Genomic DNA, 13,417 nt, shown 5'->3' on the forward strand with positions numbered 1-13,417 from the left:
GCACAGTCACATCCATCCTCACCCTGACAACATACACATTTATTACTTTTTTGAACACAGTCAAAAAATTGACACAAGTTAACCAAAGCATTAACAAGTTAGACATCAAAAGTACTTCTAATTTTCATATTTAAAAAATAAAGTTAATTTAATTATGCTGACGGTTCTCAAGGTCTCTTGTGACCTTGTGAGAGGACCTCTGTGCAACATACACCAGGCAACAAATAATACTGAGACTAACTGAATTGTCCCATTTAGAGGTCATGAGTGCAATAGGATGACGTTTAGTAAGTCGGTGAGTCTCATGTGGTACTAACAGCTCTGTATGTAAGGCAGTGCTGACACTGCGCTATACAATGCTCCCACTAAATCCTGCATATTGTCCGTGACACCCCGACTTGACCGTTATCCACAAAGCTCTGCCTAATAGATTTATAAATCCACCAACAGCCTCAGGCTTGACACAAAACCTACAAAAAGCAATAAAATGCGAAGAACAGTCATGAATAAAGGTCACTTACGCTTATAGTTGCACGATGCTTCATATTAGATTGCGATCCTCTCATTTTTGTGTTGGCAAGCTGAATCACACTGAACCAAACACTTGTCTTTTCAGTGAGAAGAACTCATCAATACTCTCCCATCCACCAACACCGATACTGACGAGCTGCATCACTGCTGGAGTCTTTTTGACACCCAGTGCATGTACGTGTTTGTGTGTGTGTGTGTGCATGTGTGTGTGTGTGTGTGTGTGTGTGTGTGTGCACGTTTGTGTGAGTTAGAGGCAGAGAGATTTTTTTTGCATTAAAGTATGGAGATTCTCGCAAGGCATTATACATGTAAATAAATGTCAACAAATAATCCACACAGACTAACTTTCACACATCGAAGCATCTACAGATTCCTTTATAACTTTATATGAATAACTTCAGTAAGCACACAATGTCCTCTCTGGATTTTGATTTAAAAAAAAAGAGCAATTCATTCAGATTTAGATCAAATTATAGAACGATAGATAGAAAGATAGATAGAACAATAGAAGACAGACTGACAGAACTAATGATAGATACGATAGAATCAATGACTGACAACAACAGATAGACATATATTAGAACATGACAGCTAGCTAGATAGAACGACATTAGATAGATTGACACAGACCGATAGATAGACCGATAGATAGATAGATAGATAGATAGATAGATAGATAGATAGATAGATAGATAGAGACAAACAGATAGAAAAGTCATAATCCAGATTATTCACAGGCACTTTTAAGGGGGACCCGCATTAGCGCGCGTGCTCATGTCACCTTCCCTCACTGCTGACGTATGAACAGTAACCTATAGGACAGACTGACGCCAATGCGCAATATCTGCATTCTATCTGCGCATTAAACGTGCAAACCCACGCACGGTCACTCACTAGCATGCAGGGCTTTAACTAATCAAGCATATGTTGCACTCATAAGCAGAAAAGCAGCCAATTTACCGATGCCCTGGACCCCATGCGTCACTTCAGCCTGGTGCCCCATCTGTCCAAAGACTGGCACAATACTGCTAATCCACTTAAAAGCACCCGGTCAGCTCATAAAACACGATGTGGGATGCGACACTGCCCTTAATTCTGAAGGAAAATCAGCTTGAATGATTTTAGACGGCATCTTAGTTTTGACCATAATCGTTGTCTATGAAGGCAGCTCTCCAGTTTCTGAAACACGGCCATAAATTGCGACGCGACAAGATCAAAATAACACACTCACAAGTGATAAAAACAACACAGGATGGAGTCAGTTAACAGTACTTATTACTGATTGTTAATCAAATACTTAAACATAAATAGGCTAACGTTACTTACATTTTCAGCCTTGCGCTCGTTGACGGTGGGCAGCGGGGCTCTTGTTGTTGACATGGTGTTGATGGAAAGCTGCTTTACCGGAATTACGGTTTAAGGAGCAGGTTTTGCGGGGCAACGAAGGGGAAACTATATATTTGACAGATTACACGTTTGGTCAATATCATTGATTCGCTTCTAAAGCTGGTAACAAACTTGTTAAAAGTTTGGGAGAAATATTTCGCGGACGTTACTGCGTTTAATTACCGATTGCGAGCCATCTAAGAGATCCCAAAATAGCTAATGAGACCGGCTAACTTGTGCACTGTTAAAAACATAATACTTCCAGGCCTCGCGTCGCTGTCTGCTTCATATTTCGGATGTCCGGTTCAAGTAACGTTGAGAATAGACAAAACGGCACTTCACGGGGCCTCCCCTGCGATCTTCCCAAAATACAATCTGCTCATCGAGCGATGGGTCCGGTATATTCAGTGCGAACGGCAGCGGTCACAGGCGTCAGAGCCGCGGAGAAGACGGGCTTGTTGACGGTTCCATTCCACCTAAACAGCCGCGTCTGTTGACTCTCGTTCAAAGCGAGATCCAAGATGGCTGCCCAAGAGCACAGGAGTTTCGAGCCGAGCCCTGAGAGAGACAGAGGAAGTGAGGAAACAGACGGATCCCTGTGTTCATTGGAGAGCGCAGCATCCCTCAGAGTTCTTTAGGTGTTCATATGGAAAAAGGGGAAAACTTCGTCATACCATAACAACTGTGAAACACCCTGTTCAATTGAAGTGCAGTTTTACCATATATGGCTTGGCCGTTATGAATCAGAATGAGCTTTATTGCCAGCCAGGTATGTTTACACGTACGATGAATTTGTTTTTGAGACAGAAGCTTCCACAGTGCAACACAATTACAGTGACAGGACTAAAAACACAGATAAAAAAAAAAAAAGAACAAGTAAATATGGAATAACAATATACAGAAGTCAAGATGGGCAGAGGATCATCAATTCCCCCAATGCTGCGGCGAAAAATAGTGGCGCGATATCAGAAATGAGTTTCCTACTCTAATGCTACTGCTATTGTAATGGAAATAACAACATGGGCTCAGGAATACTTTCAGAAAACATTGTCGGTGAACACAATCCACCATGCCATTCGCTGTTGCCGGCTAAAACACTATAGTTAAAAAAAGAAGCCATATCTAAACATGATCCAGTAGGCGTTTTCTCTGGGCCAAGGCTTATTTAAAATGGACTGTGGCAAAGTGGAAAAGTGTTCTGTGGTCAGGCAAATCAAAATTCTCAAAATTCACAAATCAGAAGTTCTTTTTGGAAAACTTGGACGCCATGTCATCCAGATTAAAGAGGACAAGAACACCCCAAGTTGAGCAGCGCTCAGTTCAGAAGCCTGCATCTCTGATGGTATGGGGTTGCATGAGTGCTTGTGGCATGGGCATGCTTACACATCTGGAAAGGCACCATCAATGCTGAAAGGTATATCCAAGTTCTAGAACAACATATGCTCCCATCCAGACGTCGTCTCTTTCAGGGAAGACCTTGCATTCTCCAGCATGACAATGCCAGACTATATACTGCATCAATTACAACATCATGGCTGCGTAGAAGAAGGATCCAGGTCCTGAAATGGCCAGCCTGTAGTCCAGATCTTTCACCCATAGAAAACATTTGCCGCATCATAAAGAGGAAGATGCGACAAAGACCTTACAAAGTTGAGCAACTAGAAGCCTGTATTAGACAAGAATGGGACAACATTCATATTCATAAACTTGAGCAACTTGTCTCCTCAGTCCCCAGACGATTGCAGACTGTTATAAGAAGAGGAGGGGATGCCACACAGTGGTAAACATGGTCTTGTCCCAACTTTTTTGAGATGTGTTGATGACATGAAATGTAAAATCAACTTATGTTTCCCTTAAAATTATTCATTTTCTCATCTTCCCATCTATGTTGTATTCTGAATAAAATATTGAAATTTGAAACTTCCACATTGCATTCTGTTTTTATTCACAATTTGTAGTGTCCCAGCTTTTTTGGAATCGGGTTTGTACATCATGTACAGCATGCTGCATATGAAACATAAGAGTAGAACTGCTATTACATGATGTCATGCCTTTAGGTAAAATTATATTAAATTCCTTTCCTGTGTAATACCAAAATTCTAGTCATCCTTATTGTAGGCTTTACTTTGTAAATCTCAAAACATGTTCCATTTTAATTAAATGTCAAAAGTCATGATCATCAAACACAGACAGGCTCATACAATGGTGGACTTTAGAGTCAGAAAAATCTGAGAACCACTGATTTACAGCAAAATGTCAGTTTTCAGATGATTCATGTTATGTGCTGGTGTATGTGTGCCATCTAGTGCCCATTTTAGGCTTTACAGTCAACAATAAGTGATCTTCCACAAGATGCCAACTTTTTTGAATAAATGCCCTACTGCTTGACATAAAAAGAAAACCCACCTAGACCACCCTGATCCCAAGTCAATGTCAGAAATGCTTTTTTTTACAGTAGGAGTAAGCACATGTTTTCAGAGGGCAAGGATTTGGTGAGAAGTCATGTAGTTGAAACAACAAGGTCTTTCTGTAATAGCTGCCACCTCTGAAGAACAATTATTGATGAACTCAAGTGACGCCAAAATGGAGAGAATTGTATCATAGTTCACTGTTATTCCAGTTTATTTCATATTTTTTGTTACACAGACTCAAGTTACAATCTTGTTTAGTTAAGAAAACAGAATCAATGTCATGTACAGCAAAAACCTTTATTAAATGATTTCAAGAAAAACAAAAATCAGATGTGCAGCAAACCCATGAATCAAAGTCATGCTCACAATACAACAAAATTGGTCAATACGGACAATAAAGCTCAAAAGTTCTTAATACATCAGCAGCAAGTCAATGAAAAGAGCTATATTAAAACCTTTCATGTAAATCAAATATAACGAAGGATAAACTGGGACAAAACAAGACTGGGGCTAAACAGGAGGCCACTGTGATCCATTTCATCAAGAGGAACAGGAAGTAGCAAGGTTCCAAGATGACAGCTGCTGTTTCAGCTCATCATTTCTTTAAATGGCATCTATATCAAGGTCATCATCCTCTTCTGCTTTCTCAGGCTGAACGGTCTCCATTTTCAGCTCTCGGGCAGAGGAGGAGTACACAACCTAAAGACCAAAAAACAGATGAGAATGATGAAGAATCAGTCTCTCAAAAACACGCTCTAATTCAAGCCCAGAGAAGACTACGGTAATTAGACTAATTACAGTCCCAGGGCTCCTGCTGACGGTTAAAATATAATGCTGCTTCTCTAATTAACCACAACATTAATCTGTAAGATTTACAGTTGGTACATGCAATATTAAAAATAAAAATGGTTGTATTATATATAGCTTTTCTAACTTTATATGTGTAAAATAATAAATAAATAAAAAATTACCTCAACATTTTCATCTTCCTCCTCCTCTGCATCACTCCCCTCGCTCTCCTCCTCTGCCTCTTTCAGCCATTTGACAAAGGGAGCTGCCTTGGCATGGATCTCCTTGGCCAGTTCCTTGGAAACATACTTCTTGGATACCTTGAAACAAAGGAAAAATATATTTTTCATGGTTTGTAGTTCATAGTTCATGGCCCGATGATATAAAATGCTCTATTAATCCAAATGATGAGTAGGTTGTACCTTCTCTGCCCACATGAGAATGACATCCTCCTCCAGCAGGTCAGCATCATAGAAGTCTTTGAGAATGACGGGGACTCGTGGCAGCAGCTGACTTTGATGAAGCTTCACCAGACACTCAAAGCCTCCCAGGAGATACTTCTGAGCTTTCTTATCGTTGTGGCAGAACTACAGGAAAAGGAGGATTCGGCACTTTGAATAATGAATGAAAAGCACTTTATTTGTTATCTTTCACAGAAACAGTAGATCACTTAAATGGATTCGACTTCATTTATCTAAGCAATGGATGAAAAGTGGTAGATCTCAAAGCTGCTCATTTAAAAGTGCTATTTATAGTCGAGACTATATTTAGCGAGTCTTTACACTAGCATCATAGCTTGCCAGCAAATCTCTGTGTCCGGCTATAAATACTCATCTATCACTAGGCCCAGATGGAAACTTTGTATTTTGAATCCTGATATTGGGGCAAAATCTGTCAAATTCTGGGTGTAAAATGTTTAAATAGAGCTGAGAGTACTAATCAGCAGAATGTGTCAAATGGTCCTGTACATGTAGATCCTGTGTGGGTCGCTCCATCACATTTCAAAATTAGAATTATTTTAATATACCCGCAGGAAGTGACGTTTGTATTTCTTGATCTGGTCTCTGATGTTCTCATCAAAAAGCAGCTCGCTCAAGATAAGTGGCCCCATGGCTCTCACATCCAGCCTGTCTGCTTCAGCCAGGATCTCCTTATCAGCACAGTCTATTGCTCCAGTCTCTTTCTTTTGCTGATCAGAGAAAAAACAAATCAGAGATTCTCTTCGGTTGTTTGAATTCTAGTGGCACTGATAGACCCTTTGGTTATTTATAATTACATGTTAATTTAAACCTCCTACACAGGTACAAAAGGTAAACTACCATTCAAAATTTGGAGGTCAATAATTTTATTTATTCATTTTAAAGAAAGCAACACTTTTTGATGTAATTAACTGATCAAAGATGACAAAGACCATTTAACAAAAGATTTTAACATAAAATGTCCTTTTGAAGGTTTCTATTCATCAAAATGTGTAAAAACAAATAATGCACCAGCTTCTCCACGGTTTTCAACATGGATAAATATTTCTTAAGCAGCAAATCATCATATAAGATTGATTTTCTGCATGATCACGTGATACTGAAGACTGGGTTAATAACTTCTGAAAATATTTGATCAAATGCATGCTGCCTTGTTGAGTACAGAAACTTCTTTTGACCAACCCCAAACTTTTGAACGGTAGTCTACTCCACCATATACGAAGATGTTTTTATAAACTGATTTCACATTGGAAACAGATAACAGCGACAATATTTACTTTGACAAAGTTGTAGAAGATGTTGACCCTCTCCTCCAGGGTTTTCTCCAGGTCTTCGCTGAGGGTCAAGTTCTTAGCATGGTTACTGATCTCCTCCATACGACGACGCTGGGCCTCCTCTGTGGTTTCCTCTGCCCAGTCATCATCGTCTTCCTCACCATCCTACACATCAACATACTCGTTACAAATTGTATCAATAATATACATGTATAGTTATTCATAGGTATTTCTTACCACAGCATCTGGTGCATCGATGTCATTATGGTCCCCAGCCTCACCACTTCCCGAGCCATTCTCCTTATCCTTCTTTTTGTTTTTCTTCTCTTTCTCCTTCTTCTCTTTCATACAAGTACTATCAGGCTCTGCATTTCAAACAGGTCTACACTTAATGGGGGTTATAAAGCTTGTATGCAATTCTAACATTAGAAATGTACAATTCAAGTAGTACTATATCCATTTCCAACAAACAGGAGGCATAAATCTAATGCCAAATATAGTAAATAAGTAGTTCATGCATTTTAACAGTCCACAGCAGAACACAACTCACCAGGTGGGTTTTTGAGGATGAATGTGCACAGTTTGTGCCGAGTGTCCAGCATTCCCCGATTACCACAAGCCTTGCAAGAGCTTCCGATGGTCTGCTTCTTTGGGTTAACATGCTGAAAGACAAAGACACTAACTGAACAACAGATACTACGAGAAACATTTCTGAAACTGAAGCAACAGTTGAATAGCCAAAGGTTACAAACCAAAAAAACAACAACAACAACAACAACAACAGGTATTTAAAGACTTTGCACTGAATTGTGAGGCTGTGAGCACTCGAACCAGTTTTGGTATTGTAAGATTATTACTAAAAATCAGTGTAATGGCAAAATAAGTTTTTTAGGGAACATCTTGTAATAATTTAAGTTGTTGCTTTGGCACTAACTAAAAATTATGTTCAAGTACAATTACTAAAACTAAAATAATAATAATAAAGCTAAAGAAAACCAAAATATTTAAAAATAATATTAAAATAGCACTATAGAAGACCAATGCTTTCACAACCTTGGCTATTCTGTCATCATGTATGTGGGCGTCATAGAGGGCGAAGGACAAAATCGATTGTACTAAACATCCCAACTGACCTTGTACTTGCATCAAAAAACAAAACAAAAAAGGTTGAAATACCCTCAGAAGGTTCTCTTAACGTTATCGGACCGACCGCAAAAAGGATCTTTAATTTTTAACCATGAGTTTATTCAGCAAGCAACGCTGATTGTCTGTTTACCAGGTCAGTTTCAGGGTTGTCACACTCGGAGCACAGCACAAACTTGCGGATGAATCCGTCCAGCATGTCCTGCAGTTTGTTGGCTTCATGGGATCCGTTTACGATGTAGCGGTCATTCTTTGCATCAAACTGAGTCTGCGCCCCCAACTCACAGCCAAAAAACTTAGTCGGATCTGAGGAAACAGCAAAGGGGAAGAACACATACATTACTGTCCCGTAATAAAACACTACTGAAAGAATAACAGTTGTGATAGAACCAATTATAAACCCAAACTTACAGGTTGGAGGCCTATTCAGTGCCTTTGCAACATCAACCATGTTGACAATGACCGTCTTGATTCCATTCCCTTTGCCTTCCACCTGTAATTGACAGTGGGAAAACTTTTTTATTTTTCTATTTTCTCCAACTCTGTTATCAGATAGTTTTCTTACTGCTTACACACAGCAGTAAGAGAACACTTATGTGCAGAAATAACTAATGATTTTTTGTTTGTTTACCTTGGCAATCAAACGGGGCATCTTGTAGCGGTAGAACTGGTCCGACACATTGCGGTTGACATTGACAGACATTTTGAGTGATCTGAGCTATCACTATCAGCAAGATAAAAAGATCTTGAATGGGATTTTTTGGGTATCTTCTGTCTGGAGAAGAGGGGATGACATAAACAACTGCAAGTGTGCTCGGTCTCTGACATGAAAAAGGTCTTGCCACAGAGGCTGCAGACTCCTCTCTCGTGGACTAGGTTTCCCCCGCTCGCGTTCCAACAGCTGCGCAACAGCTCTGAAAAGCAAAGTGAAATACACGGTCTTACACAGTTCCTCGTAATCTGATCATCTATTGGCGTTCCACTTGGTGACATTTGGATTCTATAAATGTTTTTTTTGGTAGAAGACATATACAAACTAACTGGCCAATTTGCATCTATAGTCAAATCACAGTTGTGCTGATATGTAGTACAACAGCATTATATCAAGACTGTAACCATACATCCTGGAGGACCAAACCAATGATGTGTGTCCATTTTTAGGTCTAAGGTGGTTATGGCACTGGTTTGTATCCACATTATATGTAGGATTTTTAAAAAAAAAAATGCAACATCTAACGTTACTATTAAACGCAAACAAACGTTTGGTAGTGAATTAAAAAATAAAACCAATCATGTAGCCAAGGCCTTGACCAAGAGCCTAGTTACGCACGTCATCGACTGCGTCAGCAGGTGACTCAAGCCAACCGAACACGTGGTGAGGAATAGATTTTCAGCCGTGAGTTACGTGACAGACGATCTTTCCAAAACCAAACATAAGGTCACAATCATGTAGTATTAAGCGCGTGTTTGTTGGCTGGTCGAATTGAAAGTATATCAAAGCAGTTGTTTACTTTAAGGGAATTGTAAACGGTCAGAAACAACGTCACCGCACAGGTGCTTTAATATCGGTTTAGAATTTATATGTACGTAAACTACAGCGCAATATCGAGTCACCCGTGTTGCTCCAAACTGTCTCTGGTTGCACCCAAGGTCGATAAACACATGGTTAACTCACCCGTTTGAGCTCAACCCGCTCCGCTAGTTTTACATCGAATACCAACGACAGCACGTTAATTACACTAGATGATTAAAACACAGCCCAAGTCGACATAGTACACTCGCTTTAACAAACCTCAGATTGGTGAACCTGTGATCGTCGCGCTGGTGCAGAGTGCGTCACGGTCAGCGCGCGGCGGAGTGCGCAAAAGCGCCGCGACGCCATTTTGTTCCCCTCCGTCAAGCTAGTTCTCACCCATTAGCTAGTAATAAAAGCCTCCGAAAGCACTCGTTTCCGAGACTTGGGTACTCAAGACGCATATACAGATGTGTAACAGACACTGACAAACCAGTTTATGCATAATGACCGATCGGATACTCACCGTTTCCGTGAAATAAAGACATAAACACAACGCTAGTCGTCCACTGACGCAGTGAAGGGTTGACAGCGGAGAGCCTGGAGATGATGTTGGGTCGTGATCCAGAGATGTAACACGACACAACGGAAAAGAAAGATAAGACCTGGGAGTGCTGAGCGATGCAGCCGATCAGTCGAGGGATATCAGATCTCCGGAGAAGAGCTGGAGTAGAAAAACAGACGCAGATTTGTCAAATGTAACTTGGCAACAAGCTTACGTTACTATGATACTCTCCAGTTCGCCGTCATAAGAAAACAGACGGTTCCAAACGATTGCTTTGGCGTCTGCTTGACCCAAACACTACAGATATGATCTAAGACGTGTTAATTTGCTATCAGAAAGTATTTTATATTACTTCAGGTCACGTCTTACCTTTCCAGAGCCTTCTTTGCTCCACGCAAAGGCAGAATGAGTAATGAGCGCTGATGGTGGGCGTGTATCTCAAGTGGAAGCCTCGTAGTCCCGCCCACCGCGGCCATTCATTGGCTGAAATTATACATGTATTCAATTTCTTAACGTTGACTCGCTCCTTTCAACGTCAATCATCACGGAGTACCACATAATCACTATTAATTTCAGTTTACGTTCTACTAAAGCAACTCATACTGTACAATAGAGTTATCTGTGTCTGTTACATAAGTTAACCTACTTTTGGCATCTAACAAAATGCAATGTCCACTAAAAGAGAATTCTGAGTAAAAGTAATACAGGGAGTTAAAGTTAAACAAAAATAATAAGAAAATAACATTTAGGTTACTGTGTGTGACACAAATAGTCATCACAAAATCTTTTTTGTTTATTACTGTTGAGGTAAAGTGAGAATTAATGTTGTCACCACATGAAAATTAAATTCACAAAAAGATGAGAAAGCACCTTAAAGTATGACTGGTGTCATATGTCTGTAATGCTAATATTAAGGTTCTACTTAATTGTTAACTATTTAATGCATTAACTAACAATAAGCAATACTTTGTTACAGTATTTATTTATTTTGTTAACGTTAGTTAATAAAATACAGATGTTCATTGTTAGTGTCAGCTCAGGCCTATTTAATAACAATGTAGCCTAGTATTTAGTGGAATCAACATTTACTAAGATTAATATGTGCTTTAGAGATGTTAAGAAATATTTGTCATTGTTAGCTAATATAGTTAACTACTCTTAACAAATTAAACCTTATTGTAAAGTATCACTGGGTAGTAACTTACATCTGGATTCAGATTCCAAAAACTTTACTTGTAATTAGATTAAATTACATTTTAAAATACTCATAATCAGACTGCTGTTACTTTTGTATTGAGATTGCATAATTACACAGTAGCAATAACATATGTTTAATTATTCATTTTTATTTTATCTGTTAAATGTTTATTTTTAAAATAGCCTACCGTTTAAATAAACTCAGAAACCCCCCCACCCCACACCGAAGAGAAACCAAATGAAACTGTTAAACTAAACTTAAGCAATAATGCATTCTAAAATATGGAAATACTGAAACCCACAAACAACAGACAAATGTACTGCAATACAACTTATATGTACAGATGTCCAGAAAAAGAAAAAAATATATAAGTTACAAAATAAAATTCACACACAATCTAACCGATTCACTCTCTTAACAAGAAATTATTAGCATACATTTCTTATTACAGCCTCTACAATAGGAGCAAATACATGCAGAGTTAAAATACATTTAAAACACCGCCAGTCTAAGAACCATGACTTTCAACATTCATTTATAACATGTGGGGAAAAAGTCATGAGGAAAAAAATAGAAATCCTGAAAGACTTTCAATAAAACTGCTCTTACCACTACCAAACTTTTGTGTGGTGTTTTCCCATTCCCATTCTCTTTTGATTGCCTGCCTCATAATTCACCAGAACATGTCCTCCACATCCACTCCACCCTCCAATCAAAGCTGAACTATCCAAAATATTTTTAAAGCTATTATATTAAGCTAAAACACTTAGATTGATCACACATACACACCATTTACTTATAACAACAATTACAACCAGACATTACCAGACCAGAGACACCAGACATGTTAGACATGACTATGTCAAGGAATTACATAATATAGTCTTAATCTTAACCTTATATTAGTCAGGTGGCAGTGCATTTGAACTCTCAATTAACAAAAATAATTTCAGGTTTAAGAATTGTTTCAGAATTCCATCAACCAGGGACAGGTCAACGCATGGGCCTACCGGGCGGGCACATACCCAGGGCACTAGACCAGATCCAGATAGCATCAGAAATACCGCTCCTCCCGGAATGCAACTTATCAATGCAGTGGCCAGTCAGAGGTGTTACGATGAGTCAATCGCTGAAAAGGGTTAAGGCTAGAAGGGATACGGCTAAAACTATTCTGGGCATGCGCACATCAATATCTTGTAATTTTTGTCACACTAAATACTGTTTTTGCATTACTGTAAGGGGTAGGTGTAGACATTAATAAAACACAAACTTCTGAATTTAGCTGTATCCCTTCTAGCCACAAACCAAAAACAGCAGTGTTTTGTTCACTACCTGTGCTCGCTTACTGAATTCGGATATCTGGTGAATTCTCTCATCAGAAAAAACTAAGTGCAGATGTGCGTATGATGTAATATATTTTACAGTGTAAACTGCTTCAGTGGTTATAATGGGAGTTTTTGAGAGTGCTTGAACTCCGGCTGAAGCCATGCTCTTTGATAATATACATTTGTATTGCTCTCTTTCTGTACAATTAAAGTGTTATAATTAGTAACGTACAATGTTTTTATTAAATTCATGTTAAATACAAAGTCAGTCATATTAAAAAGATGGGGTTTATGCGTAGCTATATTACACAGACTTTGTCAATTGCCAGCTAGAAGGTGCAAAATGCATTTACTTATATTTGAGAACGTGCACAGTTCATGGCTTTGGTTAATGGTCACATGACATGCAGCTAAACAAATAAAACATTACATTTTTAGTAAGGGTTTATTTAACTGATGTTCTTTTAAATTTATTTATTTGTTTTTATTTTACATTATAATTGTAAGAATTTGATGTTTTGTTTCCAGTCAATACTTGGAGAAATTTGTTCATGCCTTTATCACTAGCAGCAAGGACTATTGTAAAGGTCTCCTCCTGTGTGGATTTAATGCACCTTATGTTGTTTAATTCAATGAATGGAATATATTTTCTTGCTATTTATATTTTTATATCAATATCATACAAGAATCTCCCGTTGGAATCAATGTGATGAATGAGTTAGGTCAAAAGTAATCTAAAAGTAATCAAAAAGTACTAGTAAAAAACAAGTCTGATTATCTAAAATGTGCAAAAGTAATGGATT

The 13,417-nt window shown here is 38.6% G+C and overlaps 2 protein-coding genes across 11 annotated transcripts in view; both read right to left on the minus strand.

The window, feature by feature from the left end:
• Window positions 1-2,473, minus strand: part of LOC113057193 (MAP/microtubule affinity-regulating kinase 3-like) — a 30,228-nt gene extending 27,755 nt beyond the window's left edge. For 4 of the 8 annotated variants that reach the window (XM_026224379.1, XM_026224375.1, XM_026224378.1 and 1 more), the window contains exon 1: window positions 1,858-2,472. In XM_026224379.1, the coding sequence (XP_026080164.1) occupies window positions 1,858-1,911 (54 nt within the window). In that variant the 5' untranslated portion in view covers window positions 1,912-2,472. Of the gene's footprint in view, window positions 1-521; window positions 677-1,857 lie in introns of those variants that run through there. The other 4 variants (XM_026224373.1, XM_026224370.1, XM_026224372.1 and 1 more) reach the window with 3 other exon arrangements.
• Window positions 2,474-4,606: 2,133 nt separating this feature from the next.
• Window positions 4,607-10,551, minus strand: LOC113057196 (eukaryotic translation initiation factor 5-like). Of its 3 annotated transcripts, XM_026224385.1 has the most exons (12): window positions 10,461-10,551; window positions 10,053-10,250; window positions 8,645-8,927; window positions 8,425-8,506; window positions 8,147-8,319; window positions 7,421-7,532; window positions 7,108-7,235; window positions 6,874-7,035; window positions 6,145-6,306; window positions 5,540-5,704; window positions 5,300-5,437; window positions 4,607-5,027 (listed from the first exon to the last, which is right to left on the minus strand). In XM_026224385.1, exons 3-12 carry the CDS (start codon window positions 8,714-8,716, stop codon window positions 4,932-4,934), a joined length of 1,290 nt encoding a protein of 429 aa, XP_026080170.1. In that variant the 5' UTR covers window positions 8,717-8,927; window positions 10,053-10,250; window positions 10,461-10,551; the 3' UTR covers window positions 4,607-4,931. The 3 variants fall into 3 exon arrangements, with proteins under 3 accessions (XP_026080170.1, XP_026080172.1, XP_026080171.1); XM_026224387.1 differs by lacking the exons at window positions 10,053-10,250; window positions 10,461-10,551 and adding an exon at window positions 9,806-10,002; XM_026224386.1 differs by lacking the exons at window positions 10,053-10,250; window positions 10,461-10,551 and adding an exon at window positions 9,689-9,821.
• Window positions 10,552-13,417: the final 2,866 nt, after the last annotated feature.

Source organism: Carassius auratus, chromosome 38, assembly GCF_003368295.1.
Source record: "Carassius auratus strain Wakin chromosome 38, ASM336829v1, whole genome shotgun sequence".
Lineage (NCBI taxonomy): Eukaryota > Metazoa > Chordata > Actinopteri > Cypriniformes > Cyprinidae > Carassius > Carassius auratus.

Bases quoted from the DNA above. Each gene is read 5' to 3' on its own strand.
- LOC113057196 (XM_026224385.1), bottom strand. From the start codon at position 8,716: ATGTCTGTCAATGTCAACCGCAATGTGTCGGACCAGTTCTACCGCTAC. The intron at 7,036-7,107 runs GTAAGAAATACC...GTTGATGTGTAG, and splicing joins TCGATGCACCAGATGCTGTG to GATGGTGAGGAAGACGATGA. The intron at 5,028-5,299 runs GTAATTTTTTAT...TTTGGTCTTTAG, and splicing joins AGGAAGATGAAAATGTTGAG to GTTGTGTACTCCTCCTCTGC.